General features: G+C 44.7%; 1 protein-coding gene across 4 annotated transcripts in view; it reads right to left on the bottom strand.

Annotated features, from left to right (window-relative positions):
* The window catches only part of LOC132402615 (collagen alpha-1(XII) chain-like), a 380,160-nt gene that overhangs the window by 339,937 nt on the left and 15,245 nt on the right, over nucleotides 1-24,978 (bottom strand). For 3 of the 4 annotated variants that reach the window (XM_059985520.1, XM_059985521.1, XM_059985522.1), the window contains exons 2-4: nucleotides 23,060-23,167; nucleotides 13,132-13,248; nucleotides 1,294-1,437 (exon numbers count right to left, since the gene is read on the bottom strand). In XM_059985520.1, coding sequence (XP_059841503.1) covers nucleotides 1,294-1,437; nucleotides 13,132-13,248; nucleotides 23,060-23,132 — 334 coding nt within the window. In that variant the 5' untranslated portion in view covers nucleotides 23,133-23,167. The remainder of the gene's footprint in view (nucleotides 1-1,293; nucleotides 1,438-13,131; nucleotides 13,249-23,059; nucleotides 23,168-24,978) is intronic. The other variant, XM_059985523.1, reaches the window with a different exon arrangement.

The following is a 24,978-nucleotide window of genomic DNA, read 5'->3' as shown; positions in this document are numbered from 1 at the left end:
AGGAACTGAATAAGGGGAATGGTGTCCTTACAAGTGACAGTGTGGGTGGGCTAAAAATACTTCTGAAGAAGGGAAGATTTTTACATTAGTTAGATACGTCTTTTGTTTTGTTGTAGCACCAGCCCAGACTTAATTACTTCAAATATGCCAATATTGACTCTATGCCAAAATGATGCCAAAGACTAAGACCATAAGACATAGGAGCATAGGGCCATTCAGCCCATCGAGTCATCTCTGCAAAGTTCACTGAAGAATACAAGCAATGATCTTGCCGTCTCTTGCAAATTTCTGCAAGTATACCACGGCTGGTTCCATCATTGTCTCTGGATAGGCTACCGCACAGGATTGGAAAAAGCTGCAGAAAGTAGTAAACTCAGCCAGCTCCTTCATGGGCACTAGTCTCCTTGGCATCAAGGACACCTTCAGAAAGAGATGCCTCAAAAAGATGGCATCCATCATTAAGGACCCCAATCGCCCAGGACATGCCCTCTCCTCATTGCTACCATCAGAGAGGAGATACAAGAGCCTGAAGACACACACTCGACATTTTAGAAACAGATTCTGCCCCTCCGTCATCAGACTTCTGAATGGACAATGAACCAACCCATGAACACCCTCACTATTTTTGTTCTCTTTCCCACTGCTTACATAATTTATTTTAATTGATATATATGCACTTCTTGTAAATTCTGTTATTCTTTTGGTATTTATTGTATTTATGTGCTGTATTGCACTGTACCGCTGCCGCAAAACAACAAATTGCACGGCATACTATATGTCAGTGATATTCAGCCTGATTCTAATTTTAATAATTGGTACAGAAGAGGATTTGAACCCGAGGCAGATTTACTATGGGTCATGTGGAATGGTAGGACTGACCTGAAGGACCGAATGGCCTTTTCCTTCTCCTCTTCCTATTCTAAGACCAGAGGACACGACTTCAGAATAAAGGGGCACTGTTTTAGAATGGAGGTGAGGAGGAATTTCTTTAGCCAGAGAGTGGTGAATCAGGCAGCTATGGAGGCTATGTCTGTATGTATAGTTAAGGCAGAGGCTGCTAGATTTTTGATTGGTCAATGCATGAGCGATATGCAGGGGGAGGCAGGAGATTGGAGCTAAGAAAATATTCGGATCAGCCATGATGAAATGACAGAGTAAACTCGATAGGCCAAATGACCTAATTCTGTTCCTATATCTTATGGTCTATTACCTTGTGTAGCACTCCTTGTGCACAGGTAAATAAAGTGTGAATGAGGAACGAGTGGAAGTTTTCAGAATGCAGCCCATACTTACTCGTGATTTTACCAGAAACTGCGTCACTCTCCAATGAGCCGTCAAAGGCAATCAACGTTACGCTGTATTCTACATTGGGAATGAGGTCCGTTAACGTTGTTTTGCTTGCACCTCGGGGCAATACACTTTCCTTAACAGGTCCTCCTGGAGTAGAACAGAAGACAATCAGAAAGCATGTTCAAAAGTAAAGCTCTCTGCAAATAATACTTAAGCACCAAACTTCACAGGTTAGTTTAAACTACGCATGCAAAGGAAAGTGCTTTGTCAAGCACCTTCGCTCTGTCTGCCACGACAAGTGGGATTATCCAGAGAGCACCCATTTTAATTCTTCTTCTCATTCCTATTCTAACATGTTGGTCCATGGCTTCCTCTGCTGGCACTTTAAGGCCAGACTCAGGTTGGATGAGCAACTCCTCATGGGTAGCCTTCAAACTGACAGCTTCAACACCGATTTCTCTAGCCTGACATGGGAACTCCTGTACTCAGTATGAAGGCCAATATGCCGAATGCTCTCTTTTTGACTCTACCTACCTGTGACACCACTTTCTAAGTCCTAACCTAAACAACCCTTTCCTATAACTCAAGTCCTGACGCCCTGAGGTGTCCAGGGAAGGGCAGCACCTCTGCTGGTGGGCTTGTCGTGCTCCACCAAGGGGAAGCTAGTCCACATTTGCCCCACCTGCCACCCAGCTCTCACCTGTGTCTCCAAGTAACTGTTTGCATGCGACACCCTAGTACACTGCTTCAAGAGGCAGAATAAACCAGGTGAGGATAACCAGGGGCCTCCAACCCCAGTGAGATAAGGACATGCCTACACCAACATGAGAAGCAAGTTCCGGCAGACTGGGTTTAATGAGATTAACTACAAGATCCAACGGCCAAGAAGGCGATGTTGCAACGCTTCGTGGAGAGCGAAGGGCATGACAAGGCACAGAAGGCATCACAGCTATCCATTACAGCCAAGGAAGTCTCCAGATGTGATGATTTATCATACCATTTGGCCAAGACTTCTGAGCCCGAGAGTGGAACTGCCCCAGTGTAACAGCTTTTTCATTGTAAAACTCCTCCCGCACAGATTTTGGTCATTGTCAGAAAAGATGGATGACCACACAAGTCCTGGCAACATCATTGTAAATTTTCTCTGTACTGTTTCAATCTTGTAGTGGGTTACCAGAACCACACATTCCAACTTTTGGTAATCTTGCCCCATCCCTTTCTCTCTTTTTCCTTTCTCCATTCTGGTTCTACTTCTCTTTGCCTCATCTGCCATCACCTCCCTCTAGTGCCCCTCCTCCTTCCCTTTCTCCCATGGTCCACTCTCCTCTCCAATCAGATTCCTTCCTCTTCAGCTCCTTATCTTCCTGACTTATCATCCCCTCTCCCTCACCCGCCCACCTGTCTGCTTGTACTCTTCCCATTCCCTCATCTTCTTATTCTGGCTTCTTCCCAATTCCCCTCCAGTCCTGATGAAGGGTCTCAGCTTGAAACATCAACATTTATTCCCCTCCATTAATGCTGCCTGACCTGCTGAGTTCCTCCAGAATTTTGTGTGTGTTGATTGAGGGGATAGAGTTTCTTCCTCACTGGATGAGCTACCCGAAGTAGGAGGAGGTAGAAGGTCAAACTATTGAGAGATTAGCAGCTTTCTAGTGGCTGAATTAAGTGTAAATGACCCAAGCTTTCAACACAGAGAGAATAACACAACAAATGTTCATTATCAGTCACCTATTGTAGAATAATTACACCCAGCGCATATGTACACCCTGCCTGAATGCCCAGCTATCACCCCACCCCTTCATCACTCCCCAACTCACAGACACACTCTCATCCTGCACTGGTCACTCTTCACCTTATATTGCTGCTGTCTTATATATTTATACAACTGCTTGTTTTATTGTGATAGTGTCAGTAACATCATACTGTCTTAGATGAATGTGCACCATGCAGTTCATGTCATCCCAACTATCCTCAGGCCATGCCAATCAGGGGCTTGTGCTAATATTATTTTGCGACTGTATGCGCTGAGTCATAACTATATGTGCTGTGTGTACTGTACGTTCTGGGTTTTGCACCTTGGTCCCAGGGGAACAATGTTTCATTTAGCTATATACATGTCCATGGTTGAAAGGCAATAAACTTGAACTTGTAAAATCCAGCTGCGTAGACTCAAGGCAGTCACAGTGATACAACAGCCCAGCCTTCTGCCTATGTTGCACAAATCCACTTCATCCTCTGTCCACTTTGAGGTCTATTATAGGGTCATAGAGTCACAGAGCACCAGAGTTCTTTGACCTACTGTATCTAATCCGTGCCAAACTATCATTCTACCTAGTCACCTACCTCACTGTTGAACAGTACCTCACTATTCTCACTATTTTTGCACTACCTATTTATCATTGACTTTAAGTCTTACATTGCACTGCAAGACAACCAATTTCATGACAAGTCAGTGATAATAAACCAGATTCTGATTCTGCGCCCCATCAACCTGCACCTGGACCCTAGCCCATCCTGCCTATGTCGTTGGTTAAAACATGGTTATTAAAGATAATATCAAAATCAACCTGATTCAACAGTACACCTAGAAGTTACAAAGTCATTGCATCTGGTGGAAATCTGTTTGAGAGAGGAAACCGCGCTACAAGAGAATGATCTGTACTGTGCTACAGAGAACAGTGGTAGCTGTGAAAAGAGAGATGGAACAACCAAAAGACCCGACCACTCACCACAGCCACCACTTACCCTCGCCCACACTCTATCAGAATATGTACATCCCAGCTCAATCTCTCCAGCCACCTGAGGAACCGCCAGTAGAAAACCGCTTAGGAGAACATCATACTCAACTCCAGTGACCACACGGCTACCCTTATGTCACTAGCACGGCAGGGACCATGACCTCTGGCTGCTCACCCTCCCATTTAAGAAGGGAGGGTGATTAAGGCCAATTTTCTCAGTATGGGTATCCCTTGTATGGCAGAAGCCAGCAGGAGAAATTTGAAAGCTTTTTTTTTTGTAGCACTCCATAAGCAATCAGTAAATACTAGCCGGCTTACACCAGAAGTTTCCCGACAGCGTGGGCTCCCCAAACTACTTATGAGCAGAGACGGGAAAGTCTAGGCTGGCCAAGTAACTGAAGAAACACTTGTGTAAGCTAAAGCGTTATGGCAACCAGACATTTCTGACCAATCAGACCTTGTTGGAACCAGATGCTGGACATCTCTGACTAATTGGACCTTGTTGAATATAATGGCAACCAGGCTGTAGACATTTCAGACCTTGCTGAAGCCTAATGCCAACCAGACACTGGACAGAGATGGTGCTGCTTTGATTAGAGGGTATGAGCCACCAGGAGAAGTTGGAAAGTTTTCCCTAGACCATCAGCGGCTGAGGAGAGACCTAACAGTAAAACTCAGAATCTTCACCCCGGTGTTAGAAATGTCAATTACCACAGGATATGCGCTCAAGTTTGGGGTGGGGGGGGAGAGTTTAAAAGTAAGGGAAGGGACAAGTTTAATTATGCAGAGAGTGGAGGGTACTTGGAATGCCTTACCAGGGGTAGTAGTGGAATCAGACAGTCTGGTGGAGTTGAAGAGGCTTTTGGACAGACACATGAATCTGAAGGGAATGGAGCGGTACAGAGGAGACACAGGAGGAGGATATTTAGTATAAATTGGCATCAAGATCTGCCATCAGATTTCAGAGTGTCTGTGAATTCGTGAACACTTTCTCATTATTCCCTTTTTGCAGAATTTATGTATTTTAATCATGTCATTATTAGAGATACAGCACAATAACAGGCCCCTCCGGCCCAACAAGCCCACAATGCCCAGTTACACCCACATGACCAATTGCAACCATGGCAAATCATAGGAATTTTTTATGCATTGAACTGTACTGCAAACACAAAACATCAAATTTCACGACACGTGTTTAGTGATGATAAACCTGATTCAAATTCTGATTCAGAACGTCATGGACCAAACGCCTTATCCAGTGCTGCTGTAGTCTATGCACTCTGCTCTATGAATGCTACAATCTGCATTGTATGCATCGAATCTAGAACAACATATTAAATGCTGGAAGAACTCAGCTGGTCAGGCAGCATCTATGGAAATGAATAGATCGTCCACACTCTCACCACCCTCTGAGTGAACTTCACCTTCAGGTACCCCTTAAATAATATACCTTTTACCCTTAACCTACGACTAGTTCTAGACTCAACGAACCTCAGTGGAAAAATGCCTGCATTTACTGATCTATACCCCTCATAATTTTGTATACCTCTATCAAACCTCCCCTCAGTCTTCTACATTCTGGAGAATAAAGTCCAAACCTATTCAACCTTTCCTTGTAACTCAGGTCCTCAAGTCCCAGCAGCATCCTTGCAAATTTTCTCTGCACTCTTCCAATCTTATTTACATCTTTCCTGTAGGTAGCTGAGCAGAGCTGCAGCCTTATGACACTTCGACATAACATCCCAACTCCTGTACTCAATACTTTGATTTATGAAGGCCAATGTCCCAAAAACTCTCTTTACAACCCTATCTACCTGTGTCACTGCTTTTTACATCCTAACCTATCCAAACTATCCCTATAACTTTGGGCTGCCCAGTAACACACCAGTTAGTGTAATTCTATTACCCTCTAGCGATCCGGGTTAAGTTCCCACCGCTGTCTATAAGGAGTTGTAAGTTCTCCCTGTGACCATGTGTGTTTCATCTCACATTCCAATGACGTACAGGCTAGTAGGTTAATAGGTCACATGGGTATAATTGGGTATCGCAGACTCATTAGGCCAGAAGGGTTAGTTATCATGCTGCATCTCTAAATAATTTTTTTTTTAAATAAATAACTCAGGTATTCAAGGCTTGGCTACATCCCTGTAAATATTCTCTGCACTCTTTCAACCTTACTGGTATCTTTCCGGTAGGTAGGTGACCAGAGCTACACACAATATTCCAAATCTAACGGTGCGAATATTAAGGGAGTTGACGTGGAGCAGTGAGATTCAAAGGCCAAACAGCTTCTCTCATCATTTTCTTTCGCATCTGACTACATTTCACGATGAAGACCTTTCAGTGTTTTTTTTTTTGCCAATGCAGTGGAAAAAGTAACATCTGGAAAGGATTAGTACCTTCCCTCATCTCCACCCCCAACCAACAAGGCAGCATAGTGCTGTAAGGAATATGCATTAGGAAGGGCGATGACGGAACGCTGCCAAAATTCCATTACTTCTCAAGGCTCACGCGGATCCTCGCTGGAGACCACATGTAAGGCAGCCATGAAAAGAAGCAGGTCCCTCAGTACATCGCAGATCTCACGTCAGTGGTGATTACCAGGATATGGCCTGCAAAGTATTTTTCCAGAGGATGATCAACCCCTGAAGTCTGTCTAGACATTGGCAGTCCTGGCTTCACCGGTGGCTGTTCCAGGCTTAGACATGATTGATGAATTCGGCAATTTTACTCCCCCCTCCCACTTTCAGACTAGGCAGAGCATGGGAAATGTTGGCACCAAGAGCTGGCAACTCACCCCACGCCTGGGCACTGATACGCAGAGGGAGTCCTCCTGTTTCAGAGGCATTGCCAAGTGCTTCACATGCGGGCAACCCCAACTTTAGCTTCAGAAGAAGGGAGTTTGGACTTGGGTTTTGAGTGCTGGTTGAGGTGTAACCTCAATATGTCTCATGAAGAAAGGTTGACCAAGCTAAGGAGTGTCTCTTTGGAGAGAAGGGAGATGAGAGGCAACTTGACGGAGGTGTACAAGATGATAAGAGGCCTAGATCAACTGGACAGCCAGAGTCTGCTTCCAGGGCAGAAATGGCTATGAGTATAATTTTAAAGTGATTGGAGGAAAGTATGGGGGGGGGGGGTGGTCAGTTTTATACACAGGGAGTGGTGGGTGCATGGAACCCACTACCAGGGGTTGTGGTAGAAGCAGATATATTAGGAACATCTAAAAGACTCTTTGGTAGGTATGTGAATGATAGAAAAATGGAGAGCTATGTCGGAGGGAAGGGTTAGATTGACCTTAGAGGAGATTAAAAGGTCGGCACAACATCAAGAGATGAAGCACCTGTACTGTGTTGTACTGTCCTACCTTCAATGTTCTATTTATAATTATGGGATTATATGCATCGAATTTTCTGTTTCCCTGTAACTTTCCCATCAGTAATTTAAATCCTATCTTTCTATGTCATGCAGTAAAGGAGTTTGAGGAGATTTGGTATGTTTCCAAAGACTCCAACAAATTGGTACAGATGTACCATGGACAGCATTCTGACAGGTTGCATCAAGGCCCAGTGTACAGGATTGCAGGAGTTTTCAGTGAACTCACTGATTTCCATCATGGGAACTAGTCTCCATCAAAAGTGTGTTCAAAAGGTGGTGCCTCAAAACGGCAGACTCCATCATCATGAACCCACATCAGCCAGGGCGTACTCTTTTTTCATTGCTATGAGCCAGAAAGAGGTACAAGAGGCTGAAGACACACACTCAACATTTTAGGAACAGCTCCTTCCCATCCACCATCAGATTTCTGAACAGTCCATCAACCCATGAACACTACCTCACTATTTGCTCTCTTCTTACACTACCTTTTTATTTTTTATATTTCTTATTGTAACTTATAATAATATTTTATGTGTTGCACTGTAATGGTACCACAAAATAACACATTTCATGACATATGCCAGAGAAAATAAACTTGATTCTGACTCTGTCCAATGTTGAGTTAGAAATGCTCTTTCTAAACTATTACATCCATATTGTGGTGATTCCCATGCAACTTAAAGACAAGATCTTCACATTTTGTTAAGCTTTTGTTAGCATTTCGGAATATTGTGTGCAGTTTTGAGCCTAAAACTTTTGCACAGTACTGTAGTAATTTTATCTATTGCACTGCACCGTTACTACTCTGCAGATGTACGTTGACACAGCTTAAGACATATATGAACTGACCATTCTAGGACAGACAATCTCGACTCCATCTGCCTCTTGTTCTTCCCTGCTTTAATGACAGATCATTCTAAGAAATACAGATGTTTCCAAAGATTTTCTCCAAAGCACTTTCCACATATACGGTACCATGCAAAAGTCTCAGGCATATATATATAGCTAAGGTGTCTAAGATTTTTGCACAGCACCATACTAATTTTATGTTTTGTATTGTACTGGTGCTGCTGCAAAAGAAAAACAAATTTCATGACATGTGAGCGATGATAAAAATGATTCTGATATGGCTCTCCATTGTGAACTGAGAGTGGGAAGGGGGCAGAGTTGGAAAAAGGGGAAGGGAGAGAGGGGGAAGTAAGAAGCGCCGCAATGTTCAGTAAACCAGTTGTTTGGAATCAAGTGACCTTGCCTGGCATTTCGGGGCTGCCACTCCTTCTCTGCCACCTGTCCCAGGCTGCTCCACTGATGGTCCACTCTCACCATTCTCAACGTTCTTTGCTCCTGCCAGATTTACAAACCCCTCTCCGCTCCACGCTGACAAGTACGATACTGTGCAGGAGTCTGAGGCACCCTGGTTGCAGTATATAACCTGTATGGGCCTGACTTTTGAACAGTACTGTGCATATAAATGGGAAAATGGGACTAACCTAATAGTTGCCGTGAACGAAGGCCCTTCTTCCAAACTGCATTATATATGCTCTCTGAGTTAATACTTTTTGAGCTGAGAATGCTAGAATTTTAGAACATAGAACAGTACAGCACAGGAAAAGGCCTTCTGGACCACAGTGCTGTGCAAACCAATTAAATAATAAAATAATGAGGGTTACGGATACAGTAAATGCAAGCAAGCTTTTCCCACTGAGATTGGGTGGGACTACAACTAGAGTTCATGGGTTAAAGGTGAAAGGTGAAAAGTTTAAGGGGAGCGTGAAGGCAATCTTCTTCGCTCAGAGGATGGTATGTGGACCAAGCTGCCATCACAAGTGATACATGTGAGCTCGATTTCAATGTTTAAGAGAAGTTTGGAGAGGTACATGGATGGTAGGAGTATGGATGGCTATGGTCCCTATGCAGGACGATGCAAGTAAGCAGTATAAAAGTTTTGGCATGAATTAGATGGGCTGAAGGGCCTTTCTGGTTTGTGTCTCTATGATTCGTTTGCTTCTGATCCCTCTGCCAAAACGATGTCCACATCCTTCCATTTCCTTCCCATTTGTGTGGCTATCTAAGAGACTCTTGAGCACCTCTATCAAATTTGCCTCACCACCACCCTGACAGCACATTCCAGGCACCCACCACTCTCTGTGAACACCAGTGCTTCCCTTGAGTACACAGGACACAACAGCACAGTGATGGTCTTCATTTAACACTATTGCACTAGCCTTTTAATTTACTCTAAGATGAATCCAACCCTTCTCTCCAGCATCACCCTCCATTTGATCTTCATTCATGTGCACACCTAGGAGTATCTTAAGTGTCCCCAGTGTACCTGCCTCTAGCACCACCACGTGCCCACCATTTTCTGTGTAAAAAACCTACCTCTGTCACTCCCCACCCCCCACACATACCTTCAAGTTGAGTGCCCTCTTGTAAAAGATGTCAAGAGGATCACCAGGGTCACCCTCTCCCCTATTTGTGACATTTGCCAGGAGCATTGTAGATGAAGGGTCTCAGCCCAAATGTTGCTTATTCATTCTTCTCCACAGATGCTGCCTGACCTGCTGGGTTCCTCCACTTTTTGAGGGCTATGAAAAGGAACTGGTTATATACAATGAATGGGATGCAATTTTTAATACTGAAATAAGGTTAGGAAGGTCGAACATTTTAACTTATGGCCAATGCAACTTCAACTGAGAAGCAGCTGTGATGAATACAGAACATAGAACAAAGAACAGTAAAACACTGTGCAGGCCTTTTGGCCCACAATATTGCGCCAAGCTTTTAACCTACTCCAAGATCAATCTACTTTTCCCTCCTACATAGCCTTCCATTTTTCTAATCATTCATGTACCTACTTTTAAAGTTTCTGAAATGCCCCTAATATATCTTCCTCTGCCACCAGCGGCCACTCCTGAGGAAAAGGACTGCCAATGATAACAACGGCTGTGCACTAAGTCGATTTGCTTGACATATTTTTTTAAGTTAGGGGTTGTTGGCCCAAATTAATCATTTTAACACCTGTATTTAAATAGCATGGAAGTTAATATAGACAAGCAATACATTGTTCCACATCTCTCGTTAGCAGAAAAATGCTGCTGTGTTTTTTTTTTACACAGAAAGGCTTGGATTACTATTCCATCCTCAGGATTTTCATGGAACATTAAGGATATAATGGAGTTTCAAGATTCAAGATTATTTATTGTCATACTTCAGTACACGAGTGTACAGGAAAATGAAATGATTGTTACTCCAGATACAATGCAGTAGAAAAAAAAAACACACAATAGGCATAATGAATACAACCAACATAAATATAAAAGCAATCCTATAAAACAGTCTGCGCAAGTAATTGTTGAGTGTGCCTGCATTTACTGCACGTAAGATAAGCTAAACTTAACAGCAGAATGAATGATAATTGGATTGCATGCATGAATTCGTCTGCGGACTGCTGAGAATGGCATCATTAATTTGTGGGACATGCCACTCAGGGACTTGGGCAACATATACATTTTTTTGTCTGGCTCTATGCTTGCTTGCTATCTTGAATGTGCTGTGTATGTTTTGCACCTTTGCCCCAGAGGAATGCTCTTTCATTTGGTTGTATTCATATATGATTAAATGATAATAGGAGATATCTGAAGGTGCTCGATTTTCCCTCAGGAACCAGCAGAACTCTGCTTGTTGAATACTGAAGATGTCAAGAGACAGGGTGGCAATACATCTTCCCAGTGACCATGTAGGTTTCCTCCCACATCCCAAAGACATTCAGATTAGAAGATTAATTGGTCACACGGGCGTAATTAGGCGGCACAGGCTGATTGCGCTGGAAGGGCCTGTTACTGTGCTGTAAAAAAACAGAAATACTTTCCACTGCACACCTTCCCTTGAGCATACCAACTAAACAAGCTGACGATGTCTGCCTGTTGGCCCCTGCTCTTCTGTGAGTTAACTATAAAGTCAATCAGAGCAGTGGCCATGCACAACGTGTACATCGCAAGTCCCTGCATCAGCAGCACAGAGGGCCCCTGCATTAGCAACAGAAGGCTACATCACCTACCCTTCCTGTCAGACATCTCCTGCCCCACAACAGGAGGCCCTCAACCCTCCTCCAGGGCATCAAAGGCCACAGGAAGACAGTGGAAAGATAGTGTTGAGAGAACACAGAATAGTACCACATGCCACGCTAATTAAATTAGCAATCAAATGCCCAACCAGAAGGCGGCATCCATCACTATGGACCTCCAACACCCAGGACATGCCTTCTTCTCATTACTACAGATAGGGAGGAAGTGGAGGAGTTGAAAGACACACACTCAATGCTTAGGAACAGCATCTTCCCCTTATCGACAGAATTCTGAACAGACCCACTACTTCCCTATTTTTGATCTTTTTGTGATGCTTATTTTCTTTTATTTATATAGCTCTTCTATAGCATAGCTTATGTATTACACTATACTGCTTCCATTAAACAAATTTCACAATGTGTGTATAACAGACTTGATTCTGATTCTGCATACTGCCTACACAATGTCCACACCCTCCATTTCTGACACATTAATGTGCCTATTCAAGAGCCTCTTGAATGTCTCTACAATATCTGCCTTCACCACCACCCCTGGCAGTACCACCCCACACATAATCTTTGAAGCTACCCACACCCCCCCCCCGCCCCACCATCTTTAATGTATGCCCTTTGATATTAAATATTTCAATCCTGGGGAGAAACATGCAGTCTGGCTACTCGATCTATGCCTCTTATAATCCTAGAAACGTCAGTCACTGCTTCAGAGAAAATAACCCAAGCTGCCCGTTCTCATGGGTAAAGCCCTCCCCAACAATCAGCGCATCTACATGGAGCATTGTCACGGGAAAGCAGCATCCATCATCACAGACTCCCACCTTCCAGGATATGATTGGTTCTCACTGTTGCCATCAGAAAGGAGCTAAATGAGCCTCAGCACTCAGACCACCAGGTTCAGGAACAGTTATTACCTCGCAGCCATCAGACTCTTGAAACAGAGGGGATAACTTCATTCAACTTCACACAAACCAACACTGAATGATTCCCACAAACTATGGACTTGCTTTCAAGGACTTTTCATCTCATGTTATTTATTATTATTATTATTATTATTATTATTATTATTATTGTTGTTGTTGTTGGTTTTCATTTTATAGTCATAGAAAAATACAGAAGCGAAACAGGCCCTTCAGCCCATCTAATTCATGCAGAGCCATTTAATCTGCCATCTCCCATTGACCTGTGCCAGGACCTTAGCCTTCCATGCCCATGGCTCTATCATTCAGGTTCCTATCCATACATGTTCTAAATATTGAATTCTGGCATGGATCCACTTGAACTGGCAACTCAGTCCACGCTTTCAGGACCCTCTGGGTAAAGTAGTCTCCCCAAATGTTCCCCTTGAACTTTTCTCATTGCACCCTTAGCTCATGACCGCTAGTTGTAGCCCCAACTACAGGTATTCTGTACCGTTTTTGCACAGCTTTTGCACATTGGTTATGTCTGTCCTGTTGTGTGTGGTGTCTCTTTCTACTTACTGTAAATTCCCCCAAGAAAATAAATCTCGGGGTTGTATTAGGCAACATATATGTATTTAGATAATATATTTACTTCGAACTTTTAAATCTGATTCTATGTTGAATCAACCAAGAGCCTTCTGGCGTGTATCTTTGTTCTGCTGTAAACCAGGCAATCTATACTCACCAGTTCTGGGTGTTACTGTCAATCTGTAGCCTCCGATTCTGCCTCGCGAACGCCTCCATGACATTTGAACACTGTTTTCCGTTAAAATTTTAAACTTGAGCTGTGAGGGAGACTCCACTGCGGAGAGATAAGTTTGCGAAAAGGACGTTAGTCTCGGCCCGGATCCCCGTTTGTGAATTTTTTTAAAAAATATTTTGCAGTGAATTTTGTTCACGCCGCAGTAGTTAAAAGCAAGAAGGTGTCGAATCAGCTAAGCGTTTGGAGATCCACACAGAATCTTTGCATAAATTTGCTTTCAACAATAGGCATTTTGAGGTTTGATGTCTATTGTTAGCAAGTGGGAACAACCATAAACACGTGTGAGAAGCTGGCGGGAACACAGAGAGATCATGACGAGGGTAAATAAAGAGCACATGGCTAACACACACGCTGGACTTTCCGCCGTCTGGTCAGTGCACAACGATAAACAAAAGGTCAAACACGATGAACAACAAACCAGGAGCGGATACACAGACCAAACATCTCACAGTGAAGACGGGTTCTGATTACATCGCATGCTGTTGTCACTCAATACACAAAGCCGGTCAAATTACTCTCCTTCATTACAAGACTCACGCTGCACATTGCAAGTCGCTGTGTCAATTCGGGTGGAGAGGAGAAATTGTGGCCCGAGCAAAAAAGAGGTCAATTAAAAAACCAAAAGCTTATTTTATCGCATGTGATAAAATTGTGAATTATCAATTGTGAAATTATCTGAGTTTAATTTCGTTTTAAAATGTTTTGGAATTACTTATTTTTCAGCAGAAGTGGAAAAAGTCATTTTAAAATATCAAGGACTTAAAAATTAGCGGCGGTGGAATTCGTCAGTATAGTTTTCAAAAACAAGACATCGATTTACCCAGCGCGGGAACTGGTTCTCCGTCCCAAGTCCGCCATGCCTAGAATATTGTGAGCAGTCTTGGGACCTTTATCTAAGAATTAATGTGCTGGCACTGGAGAGGATTCAAAGGAGGTTCATGAGAATGATCCCAGGAATTAAAGGGTTATGAGGAGCGTTATATGTCTGTACTCGTTGGAGTTTGGAAGAATGAGGAGGGGATCTCATAGAAACCTATCAAATATTGATAGGCCGACATGGAGTGAACTCCTATAGAATGTTTCCTATAGTGGAGGAGTCGAGGACCAGAAGGCACAGCCTCAGAATAGAGGGATGTCCATTTAGAACAGAGATAAACAGGAATTGCCTTAGCCAAGCGGTAGTTAATCTATGGAATTAATTGGCACAGGCCAAGTCATTGGGTATACTCCATCTGAAGTGAAGATTGATAATTTCTTAATTAGTCAGGCTGTCAAATGTCATGGGGAAAAGGCGTGAGAATGGGGTTGAGAGGGATAATAAATCAGCCATGATGGAATGGTGGAACAGATCCGATGGGCTGAATGGCCTAATTCTACTCCTATGTCTTCTGGTTTTATAGATGTTTATATAAATGTGGTAAACGTAATAGTGTGCTGGCATTTTAGGTCTGGCTTTAAGCTGGAACATTTTTAAAAAACTACCTTTTAACGTCGTAGAAAAATGAAATGTAAAATTTAACCCATTGATTAAAAAAAACGTGATTCGCCAACCAACCAACAGAAATTGGCCTCTGTGCTAAACCGGCAGGAAGACCTTGAAGAAAACGCTGCGTAAAATATCGGAGCAGGACCGCGTGGTCATCTGATAATTTGCGATAGCTTCTGTATTGAAACAAATCACGGCAATGATTTGGTTAATCTGCACACCAGGTCACTCTGGGCGATCTTCAAAACACGCACTGGTGTTTGCGTAAGATCCCAGCTGGAGTTACTGTAACAGTCACAACATCTTAACGGACAATTTCATTGTCAACGCCACAGGTAGAGACAGTGCAAGACGTTCACGGGACCTTCACAGAGAAACGGCAAGTGTTACTAGCAAACGTGCTCCTGTATAATAGTCAGAATCCACCTGTATTTCACTGTACCTGTGTCGTGCCGCCCCAGATTGGCTAGCTCCATGAAAACTCATGGGAATTGATGTAAGGCGTTGACGCTCAACTGGGTGACCTCAAGGGAAGGTGTGAAAGTGACAGGGAAATTATCGCGCAATATCTCTGGGACTGTCGTCACCGCAGAGACCAGAAGCTAATGAGGAAGGATGTCGTCAAGCTAAAAAGATTACAGCGGCACGGTTGGTGTAACGCTATCGTAGCGTCAGCAACATGGGTTCAATTCCTGTCGCTGCCTGTAAGGGGTGTGTCCGTTCTCCCCGTGCCCCCGTGGGCTTCCTCCCGGCCTCCGGTTTCCTCCCATATTTCCAAGACTTATTGGTTAGAGGCATGAGTGTAGTTGGGGGAGCGCGGGCTCGTTGGGCCGGAGGAGCCTGTTACTGTGCTATATCAGTAAATTTAGAAAATATATAAAGAAACTCATGAAAATATTACCGGGTCTAGAGGGCTTGAGCGAACAATTCTTATAGAATAGGGTTCGAGAGGGATAATAAATCAGCCATGATATAAATGGCGAAATGGCCTAATTCTGCTCCTATGGTTTTATGTTAAAAATTCATAAAATCACGAATCACAATGGTCATGATTCATCGCCCCAGGATAGGGAAATCTATAACAAGACTGTGTACATTTAAGATGAAAGGAGAAAGAATTGAAAGGGGCCTGATGGCCAACTTTTCACACAGAGGATGCTGTGTTTACGGACAAGTTGCGATGGGCAGCGGTCCCCGTCTGGACAATTACAACTTTTAAAATATACTTAGAGTACGTGGATAGGAAAGATTTAGAGGGATACGGGACAAACACGGGAAAATGTGATCGGCTCGGATAGAGTCACAGAATACTACATCTCATAAACAGGCCATTTGGCCCATTTAATCCATGCCAAACTATTATTCTACCTGGTCCCATTGACCCGCACCTAGACCGTGGTCCTCCAGACCCCCGCCCTCCATCCATATTCCTTCGTCCGTTATGTGTCGTATGCGACATTGGCGATCGTGGTCTTTCCATGACCATGATTGGTATTGGTAATTGTTTTCTATATTGCCGCCTTCTGGGCAGTGTCTTTACAAGACGGGTGACCCCAGCCATTCTCAATACTCTTCAGAGATTGTCTGCCTGGCGTCAGTGGTCACATAGCCAGGAGCTGCTCATAGGATCATCCATTAGCTGTTCCCACGTGACCCTGATCAGGGGTTAGTCAGGTGCTATACCTTTGCCCAAGGGTGACCTGCAGGCTAGCAGAGGTAAGGAGCACCTTACCCCTCCTTTGATAGAGACGTAACTCCATCCCGCCTCCTTTCCCACCCATGTACCTATCCAATTTGCTCTTAAGTGTTGAAATCCAACCCGCATTCACCACTTGCGCTGGTTGCACATTACTCTGCCACCTTTTGAGTGAAAAAGTTTCCCCTCATGTTCCGCTTAAACATTTCACCGTACACCCTTAACCCACGACCTCTAGTGCTAGTCTCAGCCAACCTCAATGGGAAAAGCCTGCTTGCATTTATCCATACCCCTCATAAAGTTAGTTACCTAGATATCTTGGCTAGCATGGACGATGTGGGCCGAAGGGTCTGCTTCTCTGCTGTGTTTCTCTAATCCACTATTATTCAAGACGTTTAATGATGCAGGCATTACAGATGGAAACATTACGATAAACGGAGGGTAAATGGAACTGGCCTTACTCCCGGGATAAACAGCAACCCGTAGGGAGCAAATTGACCATCTTGAATGTCGGTGAGTGGTTGATTCTGGCGTGGGGGTGGGGGGAGTTGATGGGAATGTAAAAGGTAGCGGGTGGAGATAAACTTAGTTCAAATTGCCCACTGTGCCGAACCATTCCCCCGAGATAATCCAACCCACACTCATAAAATACAGGCATCCCTTTACATACAGGAGCACAGTGACAAAATATACAGGAGTAAAACGTTCTGACCTTAGAGGGATGATCGGTCACAGTAATTAGTGCCTCACATATTCATGCAGATCGAAACTGAGTTGGAGCAACCCGAGTTTCCACCCTCGCACATTGAAAGCTTCGACACAAAAGACTTCTTCACCATATTTTATAATGATATTCTCGTACTTAGTGCGCATGCGTGGTGTGTGGCCCTTCAACTGTCTCAGTTGACTGCGGTTGTTAGCTTCAAAATACGCGTGTTCGGTTTTAGTTCAACGGTTCTAATGTTATTTTATTTTTTAAAAAAGCTTGATAAATATAAAAAAGCTTGATAAATAATTCTGTTATTTCCTTCTTAGTGACAAGTTAACATGCAACTTGAAGGCGCGGAGTGCACTTCTGACGGCGTGCGAAGTCTGAGCGGGAAAATTCGTTCCAAGCTTCATGCACGAGTGAGACCGGGTTAAAATCTTAGGTTATCTAAATAAATGTCACTTGCAAATCCATTCTTGCGTTAGTGTGTCGGCTCTAAGGAAAGTAGAATACCATTGTAAAATATTCTTCTTGTTTCCAAGATCTGGGCAAATTTATTGCAAAGTCGCACACATTGAGCAGATGTATATTTTATTTTTGATTAGCATTTTTTGTTTGGTTAAAATATCGTTAGGTGGAAAAAAAGGATTATTACCAACCTGGGTTTTTTTTTGGTATTAAATTGGGGGAAATGTGTCGTAGAGAGGGACGAGAGTCAGTCAGTGTATCCGAATTTTCACCGAGTCCTGTCGACCGGAAAGAGAGCTGGTCGCCCTCAGCCCGGCCAGTGTCAGTCCTGCCGAAGACCTTTCGAGTTTCCCGGCGATGGAGCGGAGGGAGTGAGTCTGCGTTCCCCGGAGCGAAGGAAAATCCGGCGGATGTTTTGTGCTGGGTAAGATCGCTGTTCGATTCGCCCCGTCACCCACCCCATATAAAACACACACACACACACACACACACACACACACACACACACACACAGACACACACACACACACACACACACACCCTGATGAAGATTCGAGTCACTTGTATTTTTTTTTTAACGAATCAAGCAAATAATTAGTGTGTTGAGTGCGCTCTACAGAAAAATAAATAATTGAATTGCTGTTGCAGGAGATTGTTTCTTCTACTACTAACTTCATACTGTTGCCGCGCGTCGATCCGTGCGTGAATTCACACTTGGAATACTCGTGACAGGTTCGGAGTTTTCTGCCGGGACGGCCCCTGAGCAGACGCACGATTTTCCACAAGACTTCTCCAGATGTATTATGGAGAGCGTACTGACTGGTTGCATCACTGTCTGGTTTGGAGGGGGCTACTGAACAGGATCGGGAAAAAGCTGCAGAGTAGCAAACTCGGTCAGCCTCCCCTCCATCGGGGACACCTTCAAAAGGCGATGCCTTAAAGAGGCAGCATCCGTCATGCGGGACCCCCCCCCCCCCATCCCCCAGCACATGCCCTCTTCCCGTACGTATAAATGGAGTTTGAAAACACACACCAAACGCTTTCGAAGAACTTCTTCCCCACTGACATCAGACTTCTGAACAGACAATGAATCCAGCAACACTAGCTCTCTGTTTATTTTGCTCTTTTTGCACTACTTATTTATTTTAATATATACAGCACATTTTATTGAAATGTGTAGATTTTTAAATTATTATATTTATACTGTACTACCACCGCAATAGAAAACGCATTTCACGACATGTGCCAATGATATTAGGACTGATTCCGATTCTACCAACGCAGCGCCTAACTGCTCTTTTTTAAAAAATGAGGAGCTCACGGCTGCGAAAATCCAACTAATCATCCGCCTGATTTGGGCTATTCATTGCCGCCACACTGCACATGCCGTGGCTTTTATTTCACTCTAAGCCGGAGCTGCCCAGTCTCTTTGAAGCCATTAGCTCAGGCTCGGTGGAGCCCAGGTTGGGAACCCCTGGTCTAAGAAGCGCTACGTTAGAAACACGGGAGACGTGCAGATGCCGGAATCTAGAGCAAGAAACAAGATGCTGGGAAGCTCAGTGGGTCGGGCAGCATATGCAGAGCAAAAATGGACTGAACGTTTCAGGTGCAGATACTGCCCCCTGGCCATTTCCCTCCGCAGATGCTGCCGGACCCGCCGAGTTCATCCAGCTTCTTATTTGGTGCTTCTTCGGAAATTTCTTTTGGACCAATCCTCTCACTCTCTGCCTCCCTCCCTCCCACACACACTACTAGCTCGGACACTTTTTTCGAGGGGGTGCTGTTCACCTCCGCTGCCACAGATGGCGGTGGTTTCGATTCCGCGCGACACTAGTGGAGGACGTGTTAGGTCTTCTCGGGGTAACTCGTGATGCCTGTTCTAATCAAGAGCTTTAACATCCTCCGCTTTAATTATACCCAAAGACTTAGCTCCCACAGCTCTCTGTGACAATAACTCCCAGCCCTGATATAGGGTCTTGGCCCGAAACGTCGACGGTTTGTTTTCCTCCATAGATGCTGCCTGACCTGTTGAGATCGTCCAGCATTGTGTGTGTGTGTGTGTGTGTTGCTCTGGATTTCCAGCATCTGCAGAATCTCTTCTGTTTGTAATCCCATTCTGGGACTCTTACAGAAAGTTAAACTGTGTTTTATAAGGGGGAAGGAAATTGCAGCTACTCTCCAAACTCTTGGTAAACAGTATTGTCTTCCAAATATTCCTGCTGCCTCACTGGGTTCGACTTCGGCCTCCGAGCTGTTACTTTGTCACTCATTCATTGTTGGGGAGATCAAAGAGTAAATAAGGGAAAACGTGCTCTCGGCTTCGGTTCAGCGGGATGGTCAGTAACAGGAGGACACAGAGTGCAAAGCAGCCGGCTGGGTAGTTTGTAGTGGTCTGACTTTACATTGTTTTGGGAGGGGCGTGGAAACAAGGCTCGATAGCAATACGTGAAATTGGAAGATTTCACACAAAAAAAGGCTTCAGAAGCTGACCGGGCACAATAAGCAAATGTCCTGTGCGCTGTGAAATGTATTTTTAAAATATTTTCTCCTATAGAGAAACAGGCTGCTTGGCTCTCAGAGTCAACAAAGCTTATTGTCCGATCTACTTCTAGAGTTCTCTCTCTCCCTCTTTCACTTTCACTCTATTGTGCTCTCCCTCTCTTTCACTCTCACACTCCTCTGTCCCTCTCACGCACACAAATAAACACACACCTTCCCATCTGACTCTTCCTCTCTCCCTCCCCTAGCCTATTCATATAACGTTTATTATATTTTACTTTTGCATTGTGGAAGTTACCGGGTGATTGCATCAACCAGCCACCTGTACAAAACGCAAATATTTTATAAAAGATCCGATTGTATAGGAACCACTAAAATCACCAAAGAGAGTGCGTGGATTGCCTGATTAACCCACCAGTCAGTACATCGTGCTGGGATGTTCCCTGGGGTTTAACGCGTCAGCTGTCATAAGGGACTGGGGAGAAGACTGGTTTTGTTGGGACGTAGGAGAAGGAGAGGGCCTATTATAAGGGCTATCAAAGGACCCTATGTTGCAAAATCATAAGGGCCTTGCCGGCCCTTATAATTTTTTTTGTTTTTTTTTAAATATACTTACAGATACTGCGCGGAACAGGGCCTACCGGCTGAACGAGCCGTATGCCCTGCAACCCTTTATTTAACCCTCATAGTACAATTTACCTACCAGCGTGAGAGGAATCCGGCGCACCCGGAAGAAACCCAGGAAGCCACTGGAAGGACGCAGAAACTGCTCACAGAGAGCGTCGGGATTGAACTCGGAACCCCGACATCCCGAGCTGTAATGGCATCGCGCTACCGTGACGCCCATTGGTGAGGCCGCATTTGGAGTACCGTGCACAGTACTGGGCGCCCTGTTATAAGAAAGACCCGGCGGCTCAACTGGGAAAAGTCCCGTGGATGTTGCCTGGACGGGAGTCCCTGAGTTATAGAGAGGGATTGACCAGACTGAGGGGACCTTACATAGGTTTATAAAATTACGAATGGGGTGGATAAGGTAACATGGGGTAAAAGAGTCCAAAACTAGGGAGGGGGGCATAGATTTAGGATGAAGGGGAAAAGATTTCAAAGTGATCTGAGAGGCATTTTCCGCGCGTTTTTCGGGGGGGGGGTGTACTTGGAACGAGCTGCTGGAGGAAGGAAGAACTTGGACAGGTACATGGAGGGGTGGGGTGAGGACTTGGAGGAATTTGGGTTGAATGCAGGGATTTGGGTCTTGCTGGGCGGCAACCTTGTTCAGCATTGGCAGCTTGGACTCTATAGGGGAAATAGTGTTAATAACCGAAGATAATCATAATACATTTACTTCGAACTAGGGCACGTGCTTAAAGGGCAGGAAGTTCGGAGGGGATTGAGGAAGATGGTGTTTTTTTTTAAACGAAGGAAGTATTTGAATTCCAGGAGAACGTACAGAGAGCGCCCGAAATCAGTATGAAACCCGGGTCACGACAGCAAAACTGCACCACCGTGGCCCACCCCACCCCGTGGGACTATTTAATCTATGTCGAGACAAACGCAACATATGGTTGTTAGTGGTCCCTATGCAATAGAAAGCCAAAAGATACGTGGCTCAAAACAGAATGGTGGTTTAAAAACTAATCCAATCAGATGCAATCTAAGATCCAGATGAAGTTTTGACTTCACCTATTCCCCGTAACAAGCAAGGACTTTGCCCCCTGGGTCACTGGCTGGGCGCAGGGGTCGCAGCTCACAGTCCTTGGGTCAGGGTGACTTACTATTAACGAAAATAGAGAGGCATTTTCCGTTTCCGTCTCCCAGCCACAGAACGCAGACGGAGAACAAAATGTCGGGTTCCCCATGTTCGGGATTGGTCAAACCTGCTCTCCGGATGAACTCATTTCAGACTAACACTCTGCGGTTCATATGTAGGAAACGGAAACTGCCACTTTAAAGTCATTAATTATATTTAAAGAACACTAATTATACCAAAGGAATATATATTTGAAGTCTCATTGAGCTCAGTTCCTTTTCCCGCAGATGCTGCCCGACCTGCTGAACGTTTCTATCACTATTTAGATTTAATTTTCTAAAAATGCGTGTATTTCGGTCATATTTGTACGCATCTCATGCCCGGTATTCTATGCAGAGTTGAAATGCATCGTGAAATCCGATTCAGGAACAGTTCCTTCCCCTCTGCCACCTGACTTCTGAATAGACATTGAGCCCACAGTGAGCACTACTTTTTTTTATTATTTCTGTATTTTTTCACTACTAACTGAACTGTAATGTAACTCATTTTTCTCAGTATATTTATTCATCGTGTTTTTCATCATACTGCTACCGTAAGGTTGAAAAATTTCAAAACTTATGCCGGTGATATTAAACCATATTCTGATTCGGAAATGTGCGGAAGTAGAGGCACCGGAACTGACTAAACCGTGATCAATTTGAATAGTTTTACGCCGCAACAATGCCTCCGATTTCCGTCTACGGTGCTTCCAGAAACTTTGCAAAGGTAAAAAAAAGCGTTAGAATAATTTCGTCGAGTTCGAATGCTGCCTGCTCCTGTGGAATCTCTGTGATAAAATGGAGAGGAAATAAATTACAAGTCACCAAAACATCTTTTGAATGTAATTCTGAGATGAACCGCTGTGTGTGGGAGCGGAAAGACCGAAGTTGCTGCATCCTCAGCGCGGGCCACTGTTAGGAAGTATTAAGTAGTATTACCGCGATGGTATCGATGAACTGGAGATTAACATCCTGCTAGGAATAATTGTATCGTCATCAAAGTTCAACCAACAGCGGAAAGATAAGCAATTCAGTTAAATTGTTCAGGTATTAAGATACACGTTGCTTGTACCTATTGAGAGAAAGGTTAATCAGCTGCCGCTCCGGAAAGAGATGACGCCAGGTGTGCGGGAGGCGTTGACCCGCCAACAGCAGCGGTCCCGCGCCATCTCCGTTGGGAGTGACGAGCTGGGGCAGAAAGTTTTACCTTGAGCGTCCACGGACACGGCAAACAGAGCTGCCAGGACAGCAGCGATCGCTAGGCACAGCCTGCTCTTCATCTTCGCCCGCAGCGCTCACGGGAGCATGAATATCTCTGAAAAGAGAAGAGGGATCGTATCAGCGACGGGTTAGAGGCAGCCGGATAGAGGAGAAGCCTCAGGGGTGAGGGGTCAAAGTGGACTTCTCTCTCTCACACACACACACACACACACACACACACACACACACACACACACACACACACACACACACACTATACAAACACATATAATATCTATACGCAACACATTCAACAAAGCACACATATAACACAAACTTAACACATTCACACCGATAACATGCATACAACACACGTAACATTCATACACAACACCCAGACAATAACATACACACATACGACACGCACATGCACACAGGCGTACTGTCTATATACAGGGCCCATTCAGGTACACACACCCATACACAGAACACATTCATACACACAGTCACACATAGAGGAACGCAACATATTCACACTCACATTAATCACGCAGATATTTAACGGTGGTTAGCACAGCGCTTTACAGTACCAGAGATCCGGGGTCAATTCCCACCATTGCCTGTAAGGAGTTTTTACCTTCTCCTAGTGACCGCGTTAGTTTCCGCCGGGTGCTCCGGTTTTCTTCAACAATCCAAAGGTAGGGTAATTGGTCATTGTGAATTGTCCCCTGATTAGGCTGGGATTAAGTCGGGGGATTGCTAGCCGCGCCGCCCGAGGGATCAGAGCGGCCCGTTCTGCGCTGTATCTCAATAAATAAATAGGTACACACACGCGCGCCCGCATATACTGTACAACCAGATCTGTTCATAGATTGCTCAGATGAAGGGCCTCGACCCGAAACGCGACTGACCCACTGATTTCCGTCAGCAGCTCGTTTTATGTTTGAGGAAGCACTGATATAAACAAATAGGCGCGCACTCGAGTACTCCATACATACATACATACACACACACACAGACACACACACAGACACACACACACACACACACACACACACAGAGACACACACACACACACACACAAAGACACACACACAAAGACACACACACACACAGACACAGACACACACAGACACATACACACACACACACACAGACACACACACACACAAAGACACACACACAAAGACACACACACACAGACACACACACACACAGACACACACACACACACACACACACACACACCGGCACGCCCCAATGGAATAGCCATTCGAACTACAGATTAGCCTCCAGTCACTATTACAGATGTACACCCTAAATATGTCCCAGTGAAAGTCACCGACCTTTAACGTCGGCACGCTCCTCCCACCATAGATGCTAGCTGACCTGCCTTCCCCATTTTAAACCACCCCCCACCCCACCAAGCACAAAGCCTCTTAGAGAGGAGAGAGTTGGATGGAACAATATATAAACCATATCACTTCAAGCCCCCGAAAGTTCGAACTACAGACCCGAGTGTTGGGGTCAAACGCCCAATGTCCGGAGTCTGTGTGGCAAACGGGTGAAAATCTGCAGGTGCTGGAAATCCAGAGCAGCACGCACAATGCTGGAGGAACTCAGCAGGTCGGGCAGCGTCTATGGAAAAGAGAAAACAGACGACGTTTCCGTCCGGAACCCTTCTTCAGGCCTGATGGAGGGTCACGAGCCGAAACGTACCTTGTTTACTCTTTTTCATGGGTGGTGTCTGGCTTACTGAGTTCCACCGGAGACTGTGGGATTTTGTACTGGAAAACTTAAAGATTGAGGGAATTTTCAATGACCAGAATTGGTTTGGGCGCGAGGAAAACTCGTATCAGCTGCGCTCTCCGCTGTAATACTTTTAACCGTCCCTCAAATAACTGCGGCATCGCAACATTCGGGTCA

This window comes from Hypanus sabinus, chromosome 12 (genome assembly GCF_030144855.1).
Source record: "Hypanus sabinus isolate sHypSab1 chromosome 12, sHypSab1.hap1, whole genome shotgun sequence".
NCBI lineage: Eukaryota > Metazoa > Chordata > Chondrichthyes > Myliobatiformes > Dasyatidae > Hypanus > Hypanus sabinus.
Note: the sequence above shows the minus strand (reverse complement) of the source record. Positions and strands in the feature narration are given on the sequence as shown.